The sequence below is a fragment of the Hesperophylax consimilis genome, chromosome 5 (genome assembly GCF_061612785.1).
Source record: "Hesperophylax consimilis isolate HC1 chromosome 5, BYU_Hcon_1.0, whole genome shotgun sequence".
In the NCBI taxonomy this organism is placed as follows: Eukaryota; Metazoa; Arthropoda; class Insecta; order Trichoptera; family Limnephilidae; genus Hesperophylax; species Hesperophylax consimilis.
Window position 1 is genome coordinate 8,637,472 of NC_142840.1, and position 25,591 is coordinate 8,663,062.

The 25,591-nt window shown below is 35.2% G+C and overlaps 1 protein-coding gene across 1 annotated transcript; it reads right to left on the bottom strand.

The window, feature by feature from the left end:
• Rep (Rab escort protein) lies at positions 1-25,557 on the bottom strand. Its single transcript, XM_089631578.1, has 9 exons — positions 25,382-25,557; positions 21,207-21,411; positions 19,684-19,861; positions 18,674-18,917; positions 17,925-18,147; positions 16,126-16,475; positions 15,672-15,820; positions 2,836-2,964; positions 1-1,697 (listed from the first exon to the last, which is right to left on the bottom strand). The coding sequence occupies exons 1-9, from the start codon at positions 25,425-25,427 to the stop codon at positions 1,509-1,511; spliced, it is 1,713 nt and encodes a 570-aa protein (XP_089487704.1). The 5' UTR covers positions 25,428-25,557; the 3' UTR covers positions 1-1,508.
• Between the last annotated feature and the right edge of the window lie 34 nt (positions 25,558-25,591).

Sequence of the window (25,591 nt, forward strand, 5' to 3'; positions counted from 1 at the left end):
GACAATTGTAAAATCTTATTGAATTAGAGTTGTATGTATTAGATATTTCTTTAACATAGATAATGTAATTGGAATGAGTTGGGAGTTATTATTTATAAAGCTGACTTCGAATAGAATTTAATATAAGTTTGGCTAATTGAATGTACTAGAGTGAAAGACAAAGAGTGTGATATTCAAGTATTGGATCTTTATTATTACAAGGTAATACAAAAGTACTTATAACATGAACTTGATTGCAACGTAGCTAATGGTAATGTGAGTCATATATTATTGAATACAATGTAACTTAAAAAATATTTATTTTGTGATAAAATTACTTAAAACTTTGATTTGTATCTAATGAAAAGCAAACACCTGTAATGTAGAATGTAACGCAGCAATACTTAAAATCCAGTAGATTCCGATCAGATAAAAAATAAAATTTTTGTGCGTATTGTGTCATACATAATTTCAATATCACTTACAAACCAAAAAAAAATGTGGACATAACCAAATATTTTTATATTTTCTGATACTTTTCACATTCCTAGTGAATATAAAATAAATGTTTGCTGTAAGAAAGCTTTATGTTAAAGGCGTTGTTTCGAATAAGAGCCAAATTGTTTTATGTTTAGACAAATAAATACGTATTATATACTAAAACACAATGTTTCCTTACACCCCTTATTCTAAGTTTATTAAAATAAATGACTGGGTTTTATCATTGGTTAGCTATTGGGAGGAACTCTGACTATTAATTATACATTTCAGATTGATTGAAATACTAATGCGATATATAATGAGGAACAATATTACGATGATTTCAATATCAAAATGGAATCGACTGTCATGGCCACAAAAATGGTTGTGTTAAAATACGAGGTTTTATATTGTAGAGATGTTGGACTCGTGATGAGATATCACAAAAAAATGATACATTATAAGGTTTGTTCATTTCATAGAGGAGATCATTTGCATTTCTATCTGCATTCAGCACAGCCGTGTTTCATAAACACAATACAATTGCAGGAGTGTAAAATATAAGCTCTTAATATAATATTATATTATCTATCATATTAAATATGCTTGAGTTTAAACATTAAGATATTCGTCAAATATCTAGCATGCATTTGAAGCATAAAATATATTATGTGTAAGCTTAAAAATAATGGAATATATGAAGCTTTTAATTTAACCCCTTGTTTACATCCAATTTATATTTATCGAGAAATATAAAATGTGTCTTCTCGGGGTTTGATAAATGTCCAACTTTTCAAAGAGATTCATTGCATCGCATAACAAAGAGGGTTAAGAGTTCCAAGAGATAATTAAGCAATGATTCTTAGAGCTATACTTGTCAAGCACTGCTTATATTATATACTTGATTTTACAGTATGAGGATCTCAAAATTAAGACAGTATCTTAAAATAATTAAAATTTACCGCTTACACATAATTCACGAGAAAAAAGGACCAGTTCATCTGTAAAAGTGAGGTTATTTACTGTAAGAAAATAATTTTGTGATGGTCTTATTCAGTTGTTGCTTCGGTTTTATCTCCTTCATTTTTGGTACCGTCCGATTCAGACACATTCTTCTCGTTCTTTTCAAATTCTGGTCCAGTTTCCGCATCAGTTCCTTCAAAAACAATTTCCTCTGGATCCGGAGCACGGGGCAGGAACTCCACATCTGGGCAGATCTTGGAGAATATATCACGACCCTGCAGTGGAGGATTTTAAAATTAGTTTTACAGATTGACATGGTCTATTTTTTATTCCAAACATGATTGGCGTGACACTTAGCGACACTGTAGCGAGGCCACTGTTTTCTGTATCAGAATAAAGATAAGACGTAAGACACTTTTATTGCCGAAAGGAACAAATTGAACAGCAACAACAAGGAAGGTAAGTACATAGATTAATAAAAACAATCTGATTTTTAAAATATGGACGAGAGAAACATATTTCATTTTAATATTAACTGCTTCATGCTTTTAAACGAGTCACGCTCGTGTGCGTTAAATGTGTTCCAATTTCTGCTAGCCCGAGTGATGCTCTTGAAAGTTAGCGATGTATTTTACTCAGTTTGAATTTGCCTGCAGCTGAGATCGGTCGTGTTTTTGAGCTGCTTATTTATATTTTAATTGAAAAATATATAAACTTTGAATAAAACATTTAAAAAAAAAACTTTTTATTTAAACCCTAACATTAAGTGGTTAAACAACTTTATTTGGCAGTGGCGTGCTGTGTCTAAGAAAGAGTCAAATTAATTTCTGCAAATTTTTTATTAAAATAAAAAAATGTATTGAAAATTAACATTTCCATAAATGCGTCATTCTCTCCCAATCAGGTCAAAAAGTATTGGTGTGATTTTCATGTTAAATATTAACTATATTATTAGCATAAGTGGCTTTAAGTTGTAGCATTACTAAAGAACTAACTAAGTTTAAAGTTTCATTTGAAAATCTTCCGAAATACTCAATATTTTGTGAATCACACAAGTGATTTTGAAGCTACTTATGCTAGGAATATAGTAAATATTTAACATGAAAATCAGGTACACTTTTTGACCTGCTTGAAATTTATTAAATACCATTTTCTGTCTTATTTTATTTGGGGCAGTTACTTATTTTATTTGAAAAAAAAAACAAATTTTTTTGCTACAATTAATCAATATAGACGTGGAAAAATGTCATTTTTATATGCCATCAATAAATACGTAATGTTGTTTTTTACATTGAAATTAGTAAAAGTGTTTTTTACACATAATGTAACTGTTTTATAATCAATGCGCAAAATATGTATGTATATGCTGAAAAAATAAATTTATTTAGTACATAGTAGGTTAGGTTAGGTTACCTGCTTCACAGCGTGGTCAAAATCTAAATCAATATCTGGACCAGAGCAGAGATGAATTTTAGATGAGGATGTCTCACACATTCCCGGCTGACTCGTGTCCACCATGTTGAAATAGAAACTCCACAGAACCTATACACAAATAAAATAAATATATTTAAAAAATAATCATAACTAACTTCACATCAGGGATGTCACCAACATTTCCAATTAAAGTGGGGGTACACCAAGGATCTGTCCTCAGCCCATTGCTATTCATAATGGTCATGAATTACCTAACGAGTCAAGAAATGAACAGTATTCTCAAGACTATGCTTTTTGCAGATGATGTAGTACTGATAGAAGAAAATCATTGTGATCTACAAAATAGCCTGAAAAGGTGGAGAAAGATCCTGGAGGATAATGGACTAAAAATTAGCAGGAAAAAGACGGAATATTTGTATTTACCATTTGAAGACCCAAATGCTGTAACTCCTTCGATGCAATTGGATGGAGTAACATTAGCCAACTGTGACTCATTTAAGTATCTGGGCTCACTCATCCTCAGAGACGGAGGATGTGCAGCGGATGTCAACCATAGGATAGGAGTGGGATGGATGAAATTTAGATCCGTAACAGGAATTTTGTGCGACACGAAAATGCCAATAAAACTTAAAGGAAAGACATACCAGACTATTGTTAGACCCGCGATAATGTATGGCTCCGAATGCTGGACTATGTACAACTCCTACTCTAGGCAACTCGAATCAGCAGAAATGCGAATGCTTAGATGGACGGCAGGAGTATCATTAAAAGATAAAATTAAAAACTCACGCATTCGTGGTAGCCTGGGTGTCACTGACATAAACAGTAAGCTAGAGGAACGACAGTTAAGATGGTATGGGCACATAAGACGGAGACCAACAGACCACACTGTGAAGCAGGCAATGTCTATAGAGCTTCAAAGACAGTCATCCGGAGGTAGACCAAAGAACTCCTGGATGACCCAATGCTCCAAAATCCTACAAAGAAACGGCCTAGATGAAAGCGACACTCAGAACCGAAGAAGCTATAACCTGAGAACGAGAAGAGCCGACCCCAACAGCCTACCTAGGCAATGAGTTGGGATAGTGCTAGGAAGAAGAAGAAGAAGAAGAAGAAGAATCATAACTAACTTCCTCGGGCGTCCCCGACTTCTTCCACCATTCACATTCGCGCCATATATTCTCATTACACTCCTTTCTTCGTTCATTCTCTCTACATGCCCAAATCATATAAGCGTCCCTTTCATAATCTTACTTATACGCTTACAACAGTATTGCATTCTTTGCGAATATTGCGTATGCTTGGGTTCGGGTCGGGTGTGCAGTCCGGTTAAAATGTACACTGAACATCACGCAAATCCGCACTCCACATTGTCTAAAGGTTCGGCCGTCCGTCCATCGTTTCCTATAGTCAAGCCAATTATTCAGTCCTTTCCTAGATGTTTACTTAAAACCGACTGGCATTCCAGCGCCATAGCCCTAGTCCACCTAAGATAGTATATTGCTTCATTTATTTGTTTCTGTCACCTCAAAGTTTTGGGTGCACAATTTTTTTTCTTTATTATATAATTAATCAATTTACAGAGTATAATAATGTATGTTAATTAAGAGGAAACCGGGTGGTGTTTTTTCCATACAAACGTATTCCTCATTTCCCTCTCTGGATTTTGACACTAGAGAAAATATTTTTTTTACATAATATGAATATTGACCGCAAGCGTGTCGGTACGTTTTGATTTTTTTGATAAGTTACTTTTTATAGGAGTTATAACCCTTCAAAAATTGTTAAAATTGCCTTTTTTTAACGCCATCAACAAACGTTCAGTATACAAATAAGACGATGTATTTTTAAAAAAAGCAAAACGTACAGACATAGAATGTTTTCTTCCAATACATTTGGTAAAAAAAATCTTGGAAATCGGTTCAGTTTTGGAGTAGAAAAATGAGGACTACAAAACCTCGATTTTGACAATTTTATTTAGGTATTATCAGGCTGAGGTGCATGTGTCCCTTTCTCTCAGTATTCGGGGGTGAGGGGGGCGGAGAGGGTTTTGTTGAATACGTATACAGTCAACGAAGTGATGTGACATTCTCAATAATTATATCGATACACTAGTCCACTAGTGTTGTCATGTCCCAAGTTATCGATGTTTTTTTAAAATTATTTTTCTGTTTGGTGACTTATCTTGAGTGTGCCAATACTTACCGAGCTTATTTACTAAAGTTATTGTGACAAATTTAATTTGTTTACGTCAAATAAATTAATGGAAAAAAATTGAAAAAAAAACACCTGTTACAGACAGACCCCGAGATGATTCCGTTCCGTATTGCCGAGTTGGATATGGAACACAAAAATTAATTAAAATATTTTTTGATAACTTTTGAAGGTTGTACTCAACATAATATTATCCCTTTATAGGACACTTTTTTTAAGATACAACTACCGAACCAAAAAAAAACTTTTATATTTGACTATATATATTGTTCTAGATTTAAAAAAAATATATTTTACAAGAAAATGTGTGATGGTAAGTACATACACCACTGATCGTTTGATGGAATGCTGGTACAGCGTATGTTCAGTGGTACATGCATCTACCACATGTTGTTGAATCGATTATGTTATTATAATATCATATTTTATACAAATGAATATTGAAATCTATGTATAAGAGGCACCATATTGTTTATTGTGCTACATATTAGGTACATACACATAACTAGTTTTGTTTTTATTTAACTTTTTTAATACGTTATATTATTACGGAAAAATGCACTTTTGGGAATACCTCCTACATCACTTGACATTTTCAATCTTCTTCAATGATTTAATATTTTTTGTTTTTAAACGCTTTATTGTAAAAAAAGTTACTGTTTAACATCTACACAATGAAATTAAAACAATTTATGGTCCAGACCTTTCCCTCGCCGGTAAATTTCTTGGTATGTGACCGTCAATTATTTAAAGGCATTGGTGGTAGAAATTTTCTAACAGTGGAACGATTTTTTGCCAGATTTCATCGTCCCTCTCAATTTTTTCATACAGCAAACCTTTTGGACTCCACACAACAAAATAACAATAATTACGACGAGTAATATGTAACTGGCCTTGTACTTGGTAGAAGTAATTATGATTCCGTTTTAATGTTAAAGAATGGTCTTCCAATTTAAAGTAATCAATTATCTTTTGTGCAATTCCCTCTTCTGGTGACATATTTGCTATACTATAAGGGCATTTAATTTCAATTATAGAATCCTCACCGATAAGGCCATCCGGACTTGCCGCTAAAAAGTTTTTGGTTTTATCGATAAATAGCCCACAAGCGGATACCTGCAAACTTGTTTTTTTTTGAAAATTGCTCTATTGATAGGCTTTCATTTTCTTTTCCATAATTTGTGGCCATAGTTCCTTTGAATTGTGAGTACAGTAAAGAGTTTAATACTCCCGTAACTGAAGTTTTTTGCCGAAACTTATATATTTTTCCAAAGTTAGACGCCGTTATCCGCTTACGTCTTTCAATTGCCCACAGATTGTTATTGCTTTGGCCTACCGTATTCCGTTCGAGCTCTTCCTTATTCGTTGAAGATAATTCTTTGAGAAATTCCTCTTTTTTCGTTTCAAATATTTCAGATGGCATATCTGGTTCTAATTCCAATTGACCATAATTTTCATCGGGCCCTGTAACTTTTTTTCTTTTTTCTGTCGTATTTTCATTATACTTTAGTTTTTTTTTTTCGACACATTTGTGTATTCTCCTTCGAACGTCGTTTTGTCTCTATAAAGTGCTTCGTGTATTTGCCGGGACTGTGGCCTTGGATTTTCTTTTGTATTCTTGAATGGGTTGCCAATTCACTATTCCACGAAGCTACTGCTCCAAAACATCTTTCTTGGTAAGATCCTCTTGTAGTAAAATTTACCCTTTTTCCACCTATAAATTTGGCGATAACGTTGTTGAATTGCTCCATAGTGTTATTTGTCACGTCAATAATAAGACTTTCTGCATTTGCTATTAGAGACAATAAGAATTGTTGGATATCAGTCCATATTCCACAATCTCGAAGATCGCTTACTAAATTTGGATCATCAGTATACTTCTCCGGCTTGCAATAGTACGATGCACAATTTTTATGATCACCAAACACATGATTTGCGGTATTTTTATGTCCATTTTCAAATTTTTTATTTTATCACTTTGTACTGTGTTTTCTTGCTCTTTCCTGTAATTTACTGCTCCAACTACAGCTCTTCTCATGCGTAAAACGTTTGCTTCAACCTTTTTCCTTATATGAACTGGTACAAAGCCTTTAGCGTTGTTGGTTTTTTTTCCAAGTGCTTTCATTTTGTTGCAAAAATTGCGGAGTAAGTGATTTTTGCACTCTATTTTATGTACAATAAGGTTAGGACCATATGGCATTTGTTGCATTATTTTTTTCATGATGCTGGAGTAGCCATCACCAACTAGTTTGTTAAATTTCAATCCATGCATTTCCATGCTTCTCGAGAACCCTTCTGCTATAATGTGGGCTTCCATGGCATGAGCTCGGAGCAGGCAGTCACATGTATATACCTACGCACAAGTTGCGATGTGACTGAGATGATGAGTCAACAGCAGGCGCTCTAGTTGCGAGTTGCGACATGACTTTTTTATGTGTGCAGCAACCTGTATACACGCACCCACAAGTCTCATTTACTTGTGCGTGTGCAGAAGATGAGCTCGGAGCAGGCAGTCACATGTATATAACTACGCACAAGTCGCGATGTGACTGAGGTGATGAGCGAACAGCAGGCGCTCTAGTTGCGAGTTGCGACGTGACTTTTTGTATGTGAATACCGCACAAGAGTCCGAACTGCTCCCGTCTGGAGCCAGTGAGACTGTGGATTCCCCAATTGGCGACTTAATTGGACTAGTATTACAAAACCCTGTAAGCTGATAGCTGATTTGGCCGTAACTAAGTCGCCGCGTGTATCATTATTTCTCCAGACAATTATTTTATATTATATTTAATTAATATTCTTTTTAATGAATATTATTTTTAATATTGTGAAACAACATAAATTAATTAAAATCAATTTACTTGCGCACGCCGTGATTTGAATCCGAGACCTCCGGACTCGAAGTCGAGAGCCTTACCCCTCAACCACGGAGGCAAAATAAATGTATCTACGTACATATTTGTAGTAAGTAATAATAATAATAAAGTTAAGTACAATACAATATTAAATAATGTAGACCTCGCTATTTTATTACGAATATGTACCTAGGCACCTACTTAATTTTTGGAATAAATTAATAACAGTAAATGAAATAATAAGAACTGATCGCGATAATTTGACGCGAAGTCGCTATCCGGCGCGGCGCGACGTTTCGTGCTTCGAACACCTGCAGCCACGCACACACACGCAGTGGGGTTCACCAATACACCGATAGCGCTTTTGCTGTGTCCGCTGAGATGAACGAAATAGAAATAATTTTTACAAATACCTATCGTTAAAATTTCTCAGCGCTCCTGCGCGCTCTTAAGATAATCCATAAAACAAGTTTTCACTGTTTTTTTAGTTTTTTTTTGATGTTTCTCTTCTATAGAAGCTGGCGCTAGTAAAAGAGTGTTGAGCATCAGGATGAAGAATATTTAATGTTTATAATTATGATTCAAGGAAATTTGAATATTAAATAATGTATGTAAATGAACAAAAATTAAAATTTAAGAAGATAGTTTCATCATTGTGGTATTATTCACTTCATTAAAAACTTCAATAAGAGGCGTATCCATACAGCGCCATGCAAATTTACAAACCCGCCGACTCGCAGTGGCAAATTGGAATGCACGCTCAGTGAACAACAAGGTGGATGATGTTCACGATATTATTAGCCAGAAGAAACTGAACATCCTATCGATTACTGAGACGTGGCATGAAAACTATGACTCCACCTCCATAAAAAAATTGCGAGCTCTTGGCTATACGGTCGTAGAACAGGCAAGACGAAAATCGCCGGACGACCCCAGAAACAATAACATCTCGTTTGTGAATCATGGAGGGGTGGCTATTATTGGTCGTCAAGGACTGCGTATATCCAAAATCAATATAGGAGATTACCACACTTTTGAATCTCTGGGATGTTGTATTTCTTCAATGGGGGCGTCTTTCACACTAATCACTGTCTACCGACCGGGGTCGAGGATCATCACTGCGGATTTTTATAACGAATTTGCGCAACTTTTAGGGCGGGTAAATGCCCTACCTGGTGCCCTCATTATAACCGGGGACTTTAATATCAGAATAGATAGGAAAACTGACATTAACACAACAAAATTCCTTGATGTCTTAGAGTGCTACGGATGTAGGCAATGGGTAGATACTCCGACTCATGACGCAGGCGGAATACTTGATATTTTTGTATCTAGGAATACTGACCCACCGCTAATAACCGAAGTAATAGACGTGGGTCTCTCAGATCACAGGCTTGTGCGTACCGAAGTAGACTTTAATCCTTCCAAACCTGTCTACAAAACGAAGACGACCAGAGCGTGGTGAAAGTTTGACTTTGCCCTCTTTGAGGAAGAACTGAAGACTTCCATCCTTGCAAAATACGACATAAATAGTAACGTAATTTAGACATCTGGCCTAGTAGAAGTCTATAATGATATTTTAACTACACTAATAAACAAACATGCCCCCTTTTCGACCAAAACCTGTGCTGTTCGCAAGTCTGATTCCTGGTTTGACGCAGAATGCCGGGAAAAGAAGAGGGCTATGCGCCGACTTGAGAGGATATACAGGAGCGGAAAACTAGCCAGCCAAAGGGAAGCGTGGGTTAGTATGCAAACTGAATATAGGGAAACAATTCGGAGAAAAAGAGCCGATTACTGGATTACGAAGATTGAGAGTGAAGATTCGGACCCCCAGCAACTTTGGAATTCGCTTAAAACTGTCAGAGGTGAGTCTGAAAACTCAACCACGGCAGCGCTCAGTCAGAAAGATTTTTCCGACTTTTTCCAAAAAAAAATCGACAATATTCGGGCCACAACAGCATCTGCACCTCCACCTACGTTCACCACCTACAACGGCGAATCCTTTATTAAGTTCGCACACACTACATCGGAAGAAGTCACCAAAATTTTGTCCAGTTCACTAAACAAACAATGTGCTTTAGACCCAATCCCAACTTGGCTTCTGAAAAAGTGTCTGAAACATATAGTACCATTCCTAGTTTACTTATATAACAAAACTTTTGACTTAGGCGAGGTACCCCAACTGCTTAAGAAGGCCCTTGTCTCACCAATTCTAAAGAAACCCCAACTAGATTCTGAGGATTTAAGTAATTATCGTCCTGTGTCAAACCTACCGTTCATCTCAAAAATCCTAGAAAAAATTGTGATCAGGCAGATAACCGCCCATCTGGCGAAAAACGAACTGCTTTCAAAGTACCAATCAGCTTATAGGAGGTACCATTCTACAGAGACTGGATTACTGCGCGTGTTGTCAGATTTGATGCTTGCAAATGAGTCAGGTAAGCTAGCTTTGCTATCATTATTGGATCTGAGTGCAGCATTTGACACCATCGACCACAATTTCCTGATCGACAGACTGGAAAAAACTTTTGGACTGGGTGGTGAAATTATTAAGTGGATAAAATCATACCTCTGTGGCCGAACCCAATCTGTACAAGTGGGCGGTAAAAACTCTCCCTACGTGACCCTGACTTCTGGAGTCCCCCAGGGTTCAGTCTTGGGGCCCCTACTTTTTATTCTGTTCATCAACGATGTTGCCAAAATTATAGATTCATTCGGACTTCTTTCCCATTGCTATGCTGACGATCAGCAAATCTATTTCTACTGTGCACCGAATGAGAAAGACAAATTAAAAGATATTACTGTTAAATGCATTGGTGCCATAACAGAGTGGATGTCTTCGAACAAACTTAGACTAAATCCATCCAAAACAGAATTTCTCTGGACAGCAACAAAAATGCGCCAGTCAATGTTAGACAAAACTCCTCTCATTACTTCTGGCTGCAACATCATCCCTAAAAATGCCATTAAACTCCTGGGTGTTCATCTAGATGAAGATCTCTCACTCAAATCCCAAATTAACAAAACAGTAAGCGCAGGCTTCTTTCACCTGCGTCAAATCAAATCTATAAAAAGAAATATTCCGGCAAGCGCCACAAAGATGTTAGTAAACTCCTACGTTGTATCACGACTCGACTATTGCAATGGCATATACGCAAGTCTCCCTAAAATATACACTGACAGACTTCAGTCAGTTTTCAATGCTGCAGCAAGGCTGATAACTGGTGTTCCCAAATATTCCCACATCTCACAACATTTGCGGAACCTTCATTGGCTTAAGTGCCCTGAGAGAATCCAATTCAAACTCTGCTGGATGGTTTTTAAAGCCGTACATGATATGGCGCCACCCTACTTGTCGGAACTCTGCATTCCAAACGATGTTAATGTTAGGCAAGCAACGCTTCGATCAGCATCTTCAACAGCCATAGGTAGACTTTCAGTACCTATGCGCAATCACAATACCAATTTTGGAGACCGAGCTTTTGCAGTAGCAGGCCCAACAGCTTGGAACAAACTCCCTTCATACTTGCGAAAGATCGACAGCTCATCTGAGTTCAGAGCAAAACTAAAGACTCACCTTTTCAACTTGTCGTATCCAGAACGATGACCTTTTTTTTTATTTTTTTTATTCATCAGTAGTATTTCATTGCTCAGTCCAGGGGATTTTTCTATTTGACTTTTTTTTTTTTTTTTCACCGTCATTAACCGTTTATTACGCGTAAACAATTTTTTTTTAAATATTTTATAACTGACACCACGCGCAGAAATCATAACAATCGGTATTTGTAAAAATAAATTAAATATGTATGTTAGTCGTAAATCTCTAGTTTAAGCCGTAGTTGTAAGTCGTTTTGTAGCGGTATTGTGTAAACTTGGTCATAAAATATGTATAGCTTAAGTCATTAGTTAAAAGTCTTAGTTGTAAATCACTCGACATTAGTCTTAGTTATAAGTCTCTCTCTATCTATGAAACTTAGTTATAAACCAAAAGTAATTAAGTCTAAGTGATCAATGCATAAATTAAGTTGTTAAGCGCCCTTGAGGTGATTTTCTCACGAAAACGGCGCTGTATAAATAATCCAATCATTATTTATTTTTACACTGAACTTCTCTCTAATCGCTTTTAGTAGGTGTTTATCGTTTTCGAGATCTGATGTTTTCAGATAGACTGGTTGAACTATTTTTTCCCTAGATAGATGTAATGATGTTGAGCAAAAGTGGTGTTACATTTTTGTGTTGGAAATATATTATGTTTTTGACAAGTACGATTTTCAGTTAAAAAGTTGTGATTTTTTTAAAATTTTATTATTTGAATTATTATGTTTTTTCTGACAAGGTCATTAAATTTTAATACTTTAAATTCTTCAAAAATTAGGTGTGTTGTTCAAACTCTTGGTTCTTTCAATATTATTTTTATAATCACGTTCTACAATTTCAACAGGGAGTAGATTTGTTTTATATGCAGCTCCCCAGCTGACTACAGCGTATTGGAGATTTGATTGAACAGCGTGGTAGACCGTTGTTAGATTTTTCAATGAGAGGAAATTTCGAATTTTCAAAAATATATAAATTAATTTTCTTATTTTGTTGACTGTAAGGTTGATTTGATCCTTCCAGTTTAGGTTTTTGTCTATTATTATTCCTAAGTATTTAACCACTCAGAACATTAGAACGTCAAAAGACGTAAATATGATAATAGCGGTCAAGACATTAGAATGTCTTTTCACGTAAACGCGCGAGATTTTACAAAAATTGATTTATTTCCATCACTAGTATACGGATTGCCATGATTTAAAAAACAGAGTATCGATAATGAATAACGCTACGCGTCTGTATTCAAGAATATCTATGGAACGTAGAGGTGCATTATCTAAGCCGATTGAAACTGTCGCGTTAGTTTATTTTTATATTTTTTGTAATTACAATCTAATTCTATGTCGTTTGGGAAATTAATTGTTTGTTTGTACAGCTTACAAACAAACAAATTCTTAGATACATTTTTCAATCTCTTCTGATGTTTTTTTCTTATGTTCCGCCGATATAATTATGGCACAGTTTGGTTAGGTTAGGTTATCATTGCAATGTTTTGTTCAAGATTAGTTTTTGTTTTTGAATCTTTTATTGTAGTTATTTTTTTGATTTTTAATTTAATATTTTCAATAGCCTCGTCCATAATGGGTTAAACGCGGTAAGGGCAACGCAAGATGCGAGGTTACTTATGCCATAATAACTTCACCGAGCGCGAACGTTCTACACGTCATGTTATCAATATATATTCATATATTATCAAATCATTCCGGTCCTTTGTCTAGCATTCCTGTGCAGAGATAAAAAGTATTTCTAACCTACTAGACACTGTATACTTTTATCCAAATAAAAAGGGAAGCGATTCGCCTAATCTAAACGAATCAGTTATTCAACGAGGTTCATACAAAGTCTTTCGAAGATAATAAGCAATTTTGGGAAGAGTACATCATATTATATACGGTGAAAATATTTGTGGAACACTAAGATAAAAGACTACCGCAATATCAAAAATTAGAAATTTAAAATTTTTCTTTTTTCACATCGACTGCAAGAGCAACTTTTCCTTTTCTTAATAAAGGTACAGCGCTGTCAGTGGACGACTGAGCAGTGATTGAGGGTTTGTATAGGCACGATGCACGGGCAGATGGCTCCTCGATAGATCAGGGTTCGCAGTCAGGTTAGTACAAATCCAGGTATAAAAGATAGTCATGAAATTTATTTCAAAAGTTTTTGATTATTGTTTAAAAAATCATTAGAACCAGTGGCGGTTCGTGGTCTTTTTAACAGGGGGTTCAGAAATTCAAGAGAAGATAAACATATCTAATTAAAATTTACTTACTGTTGTCCTTCGTCAAATAGTCGAATACGGCAGCAGTCACACAACTTAAATAAAGTTAGTGGGAGGGGTACCTACATATTATTGTTTTTAAATCACTTTACACTAGACACAAATATTAGATAATGAGAAAAGTTTTATAGGAATTAAATTGTTTAATGTTTTTATAGCACTCAATGTATGTTGCTAATTATTATTGTTTTTTCGAGAAGAATAATTTCGTAGAATATATAATAGATATTTAAAACATAAAAAAAAAAACAAATAAAGGTGGCACGAAATAAATTTACTAAGTCTACTTCAATAGGTAGTAGATTTGCAAATGCCATAAGCAAACGGTTGGAGAAATGCAGAAACAAGAAAACAAAAATATGTACAAAAATGACTACAAAGTTAAATACCATAATATAACATAAAAAATAACACTTGCTTCCCTATGGTTCAAAGTTCAAACGTCGACCGCGAAGTTCTCGGGTTTCTTCGGTTACATTCGTCAATGTTCGGAGGTCACGTGATAACATAACGCGTGTTCGGCGCACACAATTTGTCTTACTTTTGCAAAGAAAGACCAAATTTTGTATATGTCACCGTCATAGGGTATGTACCGGCTAAAATTCTTTTGTATGAAGAGTTTGGCGCGGATTACAACTCGCACAAAGTTGGAATATGTATCGTATTTTTCGGTGGCGCGGGTTTTGAAGGCGAAATTTTAATAGCGTGCTATCTATAATGTGCTTATATTATTATAAAACAAGTTTGTTTTATTTTCTCATCTTTTTAATGGGGGTTCGCCGCACAAACGCACTTTAGAGAAAACCGCCACTGATTAGAACTAAATGTAAAGACTCCTCCCATAAACACGAGCTCCTGGAGCTCAACTTATGGAGAAATAGAATAATAACGAAAAAATTATTTATAAGTCTGCATATTGTAATCATTTATAATGTTAAATAATAAATAAAAAAATAAAAAAAAATATATTATAACTAGGGGTACGTAAATTTCGCAAATAAAAAATCGTGATTTCGTATTTAAAAAAACTCGAAATAGAAAATTTCGCATTTATTTCGCAAAAAAAAATACAGTGTTTAAAACTCAATTAAAGGCTAGCATTGTTGTAATTTCTACATTTTCATCTTTCATTGTTTGCCTGCGATCAGTTACGACAATGTTGTAGATACTAAAGTACCTCTCGGCATCAACACTATTGACAGGGCAATTGAGACATTGAATAGCTGCTTTTGGAAATCCAGGGTAGCAAGATTTTGATGTAACTAAAACTTGCATTACATCCACAGGAGCTTCTTGGCCGACCAATCGGAGTAATTGTCTGTGAAAATGTGAGTACCCGTCAATTAGTTCTTCTTGTGGTACACTTTTGAAAAACGGAATTTTCGCAAAGCTTTCCACTATGGAATTTGAATTGACAGAAGAAGAGGTCACATTTGTTGCTTCCGATGGAATTAAAAAATGTGTCAATGTGCTTGTAGCACTCATTTGTTGGATTCGGCCCCATGTGTACCAACAATTTATCCAAGCTCTTTTGAGCTGCTGTCTTCAACATCATGCTGTGATCGATAGAATTTTCGGTTGATAAAATAGCCGTCTCTGACTGTTTTGAACAGAGTTGTAATAATTGTTAGCGCGTCTGATCAACATTTGAAAGCACGTAACGTAAAAAGGTGCGAAAGTATTTAATTTTCAAATTTCGCTTTTATCGCAAATAAAATGCAGATTTCGCTTTTATCGCATCTATTTCGTAAAAACGAAATTTACGTACCCCTAATTATAACAATAGGGTTTCACAAAAAAAAAATACGGTTTCAAAATTATAAATATTGAAATCAAAATTTTTAAATGTTACAAGAAATTAATCGCACCTGTGGTTTAGACTTCTCCTTGGAACCTTCATCTTCCTTGTCTGGAGATTTAATAGAATCACATTCCTCAAAACTTAATAACTTCTCTGCGTAGAGTTGAAGATCTTCCTTTGCAGTTTTCGTTTGGGTGCACGTCATGTGAACAAGATCTGTAAAACAGACAAAGAAATCACAAACAGGCAACCAGATCTGAAGAATCAGGTACTTCTCGTCCTTTCTCTTCCCCACTTTCTTCAGCCTCACTAAATTCTTGAAATTAGGGATGACTATATCAACTATATAAGACTTATGTGGTGAGTAGGTCTGAATAGCCAGATATTTTACAACCTTTCTCTTCTCCATCTCCTACTCCCCGCGTCCTTCAGGCTCACAGCATTCCTGGAATTGGACTAGCCGTAGACTGAGTCCGAAGAATTAGGATTCTTGTGCAGTAATGACACAAATGTTAACTTACACAAGCCCTTGGGGCAAGAAGAAGTAGATGGCCCAAGCTCGATGATGGTAACAGGGTCGCTCAAGCCCTCGAGAGGAGGGAATTGTAAAAGGGTAAGAGATTCCTTTTCATACTCCAGCACGCTCTTATTGGTCACAAACACAGCTCGGGATATTCCCTTGGTGAAGTCAGCCACGGAGAGGAACTCCTTGGGGGCCTTGTCGATCCCGATCACAACGTGCTCGCAAGTCAGGACCTTGTTGTTGCTATGAATCTCAACACTCTTCTTGGAGTCGGCGGGATTCTCGTCAATTTTGATGGAATCGATGGGCCTCTTCAGGCAATAGATTCCTCCAAACACTGCGCACAACCTGCAAGAATTGATGCATTGAATTAATTACACTCATTGAATTGATCGAATCAAATTTTAATGGCTCAACCTTTAATCTTATTTATGCAAAAAATTAATTAAACTAGGTGACGTAAAAACATGAGGAAATAATAACATTGTATTATACAATTGCGTTACAAATGAGGAAATCGTATAAAAATGCCATGTCAATACAAGCATAATAAACCAGATTAGAATGGGATGTTAGATGATATAGACCGGAAAAGAAGTATTAGGAGAATATTTGACTGTATATTGACGCTGATAAGAATAGCTGGAAAGCCTTTCCAGCGTCGATATGTGTATAATATGAGTATCTATGAATGAAACAAGGAGTGTACCAAGAAAGATCTTTGTGATATTCCATCCTTTGCCTTATTCACTGACGTCAGAAGACATTGACACGACCTAACACAAAATCAGAGCATCATTTCAACAAGCTGGAAGCAAACCACGTGACAATCTTTTTGCACCAGGAGGGGTGAAGCATGTCTTAAATGAACTACGACATCATTCGAACACTGGCCGCCCCCTATCGATCGATTTAACAGGACCCTGCGCAGAAAAGTAAAGTACGCAAAATTCAACAATTTGCAGAGCACTCCATTGTGGGTCTTTTCTGAGCATGATATGAATGTTATCGGATGCTAAAATTAACTGAGGTGAGTAATTTATAAAACATTTGTAAAACTAAATACTGTAACAAAATATTCGATTTTGGAAGCAAGCTGAACTTTTTCACTCAATTTGAGATTCTTATTTATGTGTATTACGCAGTGAGCGATTTGCGAGCCATTGTAAAAAGGATACTAATTAGGATGAGGTATAACCACATAAAAATACATTTTTTGGCGTTTTAACGCCACGGCTGTCTTTTAGATTCAGATTTACGAAATTTTATGATTTATTTTCGCTTTCAAAATAATGACAAAAATAAATTTCGAATTACGAATTTCGAATTAAAACCATTTTGTACGAAAAAATTTTTCTGTGAATATTTTTTTGGCGAAAATTTCGAATTATGCTTTTTTTCGTATTATCGGGGTTCTACTGTAGTTATAAGTAGATTTTATTTTCGAAGACTAAATAATGATTCTAAAATGCGAGTTGCCTTTAGTCTGTTGGAATAGTTATTGACAAATCACTGAAAGGAACATGCACACGCCACTTCCCCGCTCCGCGCAAGTTTGTTTGTTCCCTCGCCCTTACCTCGTCTATCCTTTCTTTTGTCCATGGCCCTATCCCTTCAGAGAAATGAAATGAAGGTTAAAAATATTTACTTTTATTTTGTCTAAAAAGATCTATCATAATATATTAGTATTTTTATGACAGTATTTGCGTACAAGTTGTCCGTTTAATAATAAAAGTTCAAAAATGTGATGGCCTACGATGAATATGACACAATCCAATAAATATTATAGAAAATCACCTGCAGAAACACTGGGGCAGTTCTCCACAACCGTACATGGACCACAAGAATGGTGTATTTCCGTATCTGCCCAAACTGATGAGGAATCTCTTGCATCTATAGATACCCTCAAAGCAAGGGGTTGTGTCAGTTCCTCCCGCAATGGCGTATAGAACATAATGAATAAGGTTTCCCGTTAGCTTCTTGCTTTTCAGGAATTCCAAAAATGTTTTATTTTCAACCCCTGTGAAATAAGATATCATATATTATGACGAAAAATATTTCCAACCTGTAATACTCCTGTTATTTGTTACACTAATTGGAAACCGGAGAAAACAGAACATGGTAAAAGATTACTTTTGTTCTTCAATTATCTTCAATGTTCTGATTTCTCATGGAATCCTTACAATGAGAAATAAAAATGTATTATATAAAGAGTTGTTAGTGTCAGTAAAATTAGTTTTTCGATATCTCAAAAACTGACGAACTTATTAAGGTTTCAAAGTGAAATTGGGTAAAACGTCAGCAATTGTGTCGCATGAAGTCACACTTACAATTCAATATTCATTTAGTACCGTGGTGCCACGGCAGCTTATCATCCGAATGCAAATATCAACATTTTCGAGGGTTTCTATCTTCGGTATTATGAATTAGGAATTTGCGAAAATTCAAAAAGTTATCCTTTCTATGCTCTAATAATTAATAAGATAAATTTAAAAAATGTATTTTAACAAAAATAGCCTAATAGAAGACATTTTAACATATTTTACCTTTGAATTCTTCATGTTCTTTGGTTTTTTCATACTCCAAAAATGAGGTGAGCAGTTTCATCAGCATTCGCTTTTCGACCACGGAGACATGCTTAGTGGCGAACACGTCGGCGCGAGAGCAAGGGACGGGTTCCAGCACGTCTCCGATCCACGTCAGAACACGGTTCACGCAGCGGAACTCTGCATACCTTGCAATGTTGGAGGAGATCAGCAACTCCACTAACTCTCCGCGGGCAAACAATAACTGAAAGTAAATGAATCAATAGTTGTATTGTTTAATTAACATAACAATTGACAGTAAGAAACCACAAGAAATCAGCCACATGACAAATTCTCCATTGGAAAACATCAGCTGAAACAATGATCGGATTATAGTCCAGTGGCTCAAAAGTCATGGTTTTAACTCAGACATCACAGGTTCTATCCTTCATTTTATTTTCATGATAATACCGCATAAGAGTCCCAACTGCTCCCACTATTTGGTGACTATTTGAGACTAGGGCATCCCCAATGGGGGCAAGTTGTGAGGCAGAATGGAGTAGGGAAGGGGAGAAGATGGGGAAGAGGAAGATGGCTATTCAGATTTGGTTTCCAAACATGGCTAAGGCTATTTGAATGGGTATATGGTTTTTTTCTTTCTTTAATAAATATTTAATTTTGTTTTCTATACACATTAAAAAGAGTATCTGTGGATATATTTTTAGCCTAATCTAATTTTATTCGTAGATTGATGAAATTTTACACAATTGACCGTCAAAACAAGAGGAAGGTCACTATATAATAAGTTTCTGAAAAACCACCTTCACCCCATTTTCCCACCTCTTAAAGGAGAATAAAGCCTGGGCAATATTGGGTACTTCAGCTAGTTGTAAAATACAAAATTGACATAAAGACAACAGTATAATTAATCAATGACTTATTTGACTTTTATCATAATAAACTATTTTTCTTCAATTGTTGTTGTATACATATTGATAAAACAATCAATAATAAAATAAATAAAATTGTACCTTGGGGGCTAAATCAACGTTGAACTTCCTGTATTCACTTTTGACCTTATCTTGGGTCCAAACGGTTCCAGAAGTTTCAATTTTTCCGTCTCCGCTTTCTCCCACCTCAGGAACAGCGGCACCTTCTTCCAGACTAACTTCTTTAATTTCTTTCTCAATTTCTGCTTCCTTATTAGATCTGAAAAATTAAAGAGAACAAACATTAGAAAAATCTTTATTAGAAATTGAGCACCATAATTTCCTTTGTGAGTACCTACGTATGTTCGTATGAGTGTGAATTTTTAAAAATTGAAACTGTTGAGAAAAGAGTCTCTTCCAAACTTCAAGTCTTTTCATCGAACCACACGAGTTGATCCATGTTCTTTCTTATTTTGTTTCTGTTTGTATCTCTGGATTTTCCCACCAACTCTCTTATTAAATAAAACTCCGGCTTCAACAAAACACGACTTTTAATGTGATAGATTGACAATGGGCTCTTATATCTTATTTAGAATACAATTGGAGTAATCTGGAATACGACCTTGAGTTTCCCACCTTATTTATTATCCACTCTTGTCTCTATAATATAGACAGCTAAATGCCATCTATGGGTGAGTTCTTACACAAATATCAAGGATATTAAAATTTCTATATATTACTATCTTCCATGTAACAATCTTTTGTTATAATTATAAATGTGTAATGTCAACTATTTAGTATTGAAACTGAACCTCCACTTGTTTGTTGTAGGCGTTTGCTCATTTCTTCAAATAAAAGACAAATATCAGAGCTATTGGGCGCTTTTATAATTCCCACGGAAACAGCACGGCGACAGCATCAGTGTTTCATTTCTTTAATATTTGTGAGAGAGATGGATGATAATGATTACATTTTTCCTTTGGGGGAAGCGGACATATATACATTGTTTGCCTTATTTTCAACAGCTCTTTCTTTCACACTATTATCTAGAATATCTGTATTATAATAAAATAATGTCGCTTTAGAATATATAATTTCTTCCGGAAGGTTTATATATATAATACATGCATTTTATATTTATAGAAAGTAGAGAAAAGTCGAGCAACGCCGAGTACACGTCAGCTAGTTAGAAATATTTAGATTTTATTTTATTTGTACCGTTGCAGTGCCGTAATCGTAGGAATTGTAAAAATGCCTGATGGAAGCTGTAATTTTATTATCGTTGATTTGTGGATATGTTAAATGTGACGGGTTACAATACAGTGAAACCCTATCCATCGATTTCGAAGGGTCCAACTGAAATAGACTAAGAATGCGGGAAAACAAAGGATGTGGGAATAGAGAAAAAAGCTGAATTCATACAAAAATGTTTCTAAAAAAAGATACTAATAATATTCTAAAAAATGGTGCACAGAGGAACGATGGATGTAATATATTTTCGATAGTTTTGTACGAAAATTCGGGACTGGAAGAAATAAATTAAATATGCGGGAAAATAATTATTCGAAGATGAATCAATTGTGATTTCACTATATTACAACTTCATAATTAAATATTACGCTTACTCCTTAATGTACCACTTGTCTTCAACGTTGAAGATTCCAAACTCATCCTTGGCGAAACTCTTTCCTTTGGCATCCTCAATCATCTTTTGGAGCCCGTCGAAGTTGAAGGAGGCCCATAGTCCTCCGTAGAAGTCACTCGAGTCCAGATGCAACACAGTTTTACCAATTCGACTAGCCGCTGCCGCAACTATCGACTCGGTCATGCCTTGAATGGAGATAAAAAACAATTGAGATTTCGGGATGATTTAACACATTCACAGACATAATGTCTATTGATGCCATTTTAGAGGAGAAGTGATGAGGAGTATCTTATCCGTTTGTGTCGCAAGGCGAACACTTGCATTCTTGATAGCAGGGCTGACACTGAGCCACACGAGCATTTGTGTCTAGTGCCATTTTTATGGAAAATAATCTCAAGGGCGATGTGTTGGATATTATTATTAGCGCCTTGGCAATCCGGCGCATGGAAGAAACTGCTCCGATTGCGCTCGCATAGGGCCAGTCCTGCTTGATAGTACCACACCCAAGGTTAACATTTTTCATTATTGATTTTCATAGACTTCGCAAAACACATGTGTCAATTTTTATAAGAATTTTTAAAATATGAATACCACACAAGAGTCTCAAGTGTTTGGAGCCAGTGAGTCTATGACATCCCCAATGCTGTAAGACTGAGGGTGGTGGGGAGGAGAAGGAGATGAAGAGTAAGAAAATGGGGGGAGTGACAAAACACATGAGACAGCATATGTCTCATCATAAACCTCTGCTTTCCGGCAAGTGTTTGTCAATTTCAATCAAGATTTTCCTGGCCAATAGACTAATGTTCACTGCATATGCACGCCATTGTTGTAAAGAGAGTTGAATCAATGTTAAATGTCAAATTAATGTGTATTTTGAGAAAAAATGATAATTCTACAAGCTGTTGACAGATGCTGCGAGGCTGTCTAAAATATTGGCTAAAGGAGGAGAAAGAGCAAAAAAGCATAATACCCCAAAAATCAATTACAATCAACTAACTAAATAACTAATAATCACGCCGTTTTACCGCAGGGGTAGGCAGAGAGGAGAGACCGCCAAACAACTCGGTCTTTGCACACACTCCTTGGCTCATTCGCATTCAACATACCTTCTGTTATTGTGACACTTGACATGGCCCGACTCAAGTATCTGATTCACTTGATAGCGCCATGTCTTCCTCGGGCGTCCCCGACTTCTGCTACCATTCACATTTGCGTCATATATTCTCCTTAAACTTCTTTCTTCGCTTATTCGCTCTATGTGCCCAAACCATCCAAGCGTCCCTTTCTTAATCTTACTCACTATGCTTACATCAGCCTTGCATTCATTGCAGATCTCCACATTTCTCACAAGATCATACATGGTTTTACAATGGAATTTTACATTATACGTACAATCATATTTTATTTCGCATTACATTCATGGCAGCATATTTTTGCTGTTATTTAAAAAAATATACATATCTAAATCATAAACATTGCATCAATGTTGTTTGAAATTCATGCCACCACCTGGGGTTAACAACACAATGATAGACAGACCATTGTACATTACGCATAAAATGATTAATAATAAGATAAACAATTTAAACAAAGGACGACACAACAAATAATGATTACTAATCACAGCTCAGCAACTCAGGACAGTGTCACTTCAACACACTCTTGAAAAGTGATATAAAGTCACGTTTAATGACTTTATATTTCAAAAATGTATAGAATTGCCACTGTTTTGTCTTGCCATGGTATTATTGTAATACCTATAAAAATAATGGTATTTCGTCAAAATACGAGTGCCCAGGGTTAAAGTGCACAAACTTCTTGTACTGTAGAATCATCTCCTGAAGCAGTGCAATTTTCCCTGGACACCTTGTATACATATCTTTTTATCATTGAATGCTACTTTTAACACTACATTGTATTATTTGAAAAAAAAGTTAATTATGTGAATACCACATAACAAACCCAGTCAATGGGACTATGGCATCCCCAATTGGGGTACATTTTGAGGCTGAATAGAGTGAGGAGGGGAAGAAGTGGGGAGAGAAGTATGGGAAGTACTTATTCAGATCTAGTCACTAATCGAAATCTATTACTAAATCTAATGTAAACTAAATGTTTCAATTCCAGATGGTGGTTGTTAATCATTATTAACACATTTCAGGCGGGTATCTTTTGCGACGGCGGACCGCTGGCGACGGGCGAAAATAAAGGTCCCGTACGAATTATTTTTATTTTATTAAATCGCCATATCTTCGAAAATAATAAAAATATTTTAATAAACATTTCTACATACTAACTCAGCATACCCAAGCTATAAAATGACAAACCGAAAAATGAATTATTTCGTTAATCTTCAAACGCATTGCTTATCAGTGTGTCAGGTATTCAATAATAAAAGGTCCCTTTGTTGAAATACCAATGTACACGAAAGACTCAAATATAAATATAAATAGAAGACTGTATTGTGATTGGATAATTATGTACATATAGTTGGGACCTTTGGAAAGAGATTGGCATATAATATTCATACAAAAACATTGGATAGTTCATTATTTTCTGCCATTGAAATGAAGCCGGCGCAAAAGGTAAAAATACCCTTCTCGTCCTTAAGCAACAATCGACCGAACGGGTAGAAATACCTTTCCTTCCGAAGTGTGTTAATGGAATTTATTTAATAGTAATTTAGTGCAGTAAGTATAGTCGGCCTGATTTCTATTTGAGTTAGATGATTGTAATCGAAATTAATCTTTCGATGACCTTGTCAACATTAAAGGCTTACCTACATTAGATAGGTAAGACCAACCAATGTCCTTAACTTGGGCAGATCTTTTGCTTACTATAAAATAACAACGGTTTGCAAGAAATTTAATATAAATAAACAGTAAAATTTGGTTAATATTCTTTATTCCGCTTACTTCATAATATAAAAATTATTGAAATAACACTTCATTTCAACTAAATTACTACAAGAAACAACTATTTACGTCTGGTGAGAAGAAAAAAGATGAAATGGGATGGGAACTACAATTTTCTTCAACCAACGTTTAAATTTTCATGTTTTCAACGATTACTGAAAATATGTTAAGTATGAAGGTTCGGAAATACATCAAAATATTTAAATAACCCAAACTACTAACCTAACAACATTCCCTGACGTAAATTATTATTTTTTTTTTTTAAAGAAAGACAAACATTCTCTGGTTACGAATAACGTAACAATATTTGAAAATCTCCTACTACAACCATAGTAAGCGGAAAATGTTGCTTGTTTTGTGATGGAGGACTCAGCCAGCCGAGGAATTAAATACACTACGACTGGGTGGGACTCAAATGTAATGTCAACTCAGTCACCGACCGGTCAATAGTTGTTTCTTGTACTAGTCTAGTTGAAACAAAGTGTTATTTAAACAATTAATTAATAAAAATATATACCGTCTTACTAATTAGATTCCTATATTCCCATTCAAAGCAGGCCTTGAGGAGCCTGGTTTAAGCTGTTTTAACCAAACAAACGCCATGGTAATAATTAGTTTTCATTGTTCTGACCTTACGCACCGTGTAATATTTACACTACACTAAAACTTGATGGGAATTCATTCTGTGAAATGGTTTAACCGAAACTTTATATATAGAAAAAACAGTGCCACGTATTGTGTTTGTTTTTTTATTATTGTCAAAAATAGATAGTATTTTTCAACACCATCGATTTATTTTAATATTCCATTCTAAATTGCAGAGAAATAGTTATTTTTAAGATCTTTGCATTTTTTCATTACATTATGAATCATAAAATATGTCAGACCAATAAATCAATACCATGAGTCAATAAATAATTAACAATAGTTTCATTTCACAATTACAAATTTGGTAACACTTTTTTATTTAACTAGCATTTTTTGTAGCAGTGTTCTATTTAGAAATAAATGGAGATATAAACAATAAATGTACCAAGTATTTCTTTGTTACCAAAGATTATTTCTTATTGGATGAAACGACTATTAAATTATTCACTTTTTACATTGGAAGGAAGTATGTTACTTTAATTATAAGCGACGAAATAATGTACTATGGGCATAAGGTGGAGCCGCGCATAATAATCATAATCGTAATGGCTTTGCAACAAAGTTACGGTATGTAAAAGATTCTAAAAAATACCTGTTCCAATAACGATTACATCGAAATCTGTTGGTAGATCGTCCATCGTGCTTGCCGTAGTATTCCAACCGCGACGAGTGAAAGTTAACAGTTAGCCGCTCTGTTGAAAATTGATTTTTGACAGATGCCTTTCAAATTTTCACTTTGACATCTACAAGCTTCTAAGACCATAGACACCAGACGCCACAGCTGAAAAATGTTAAAAACTAA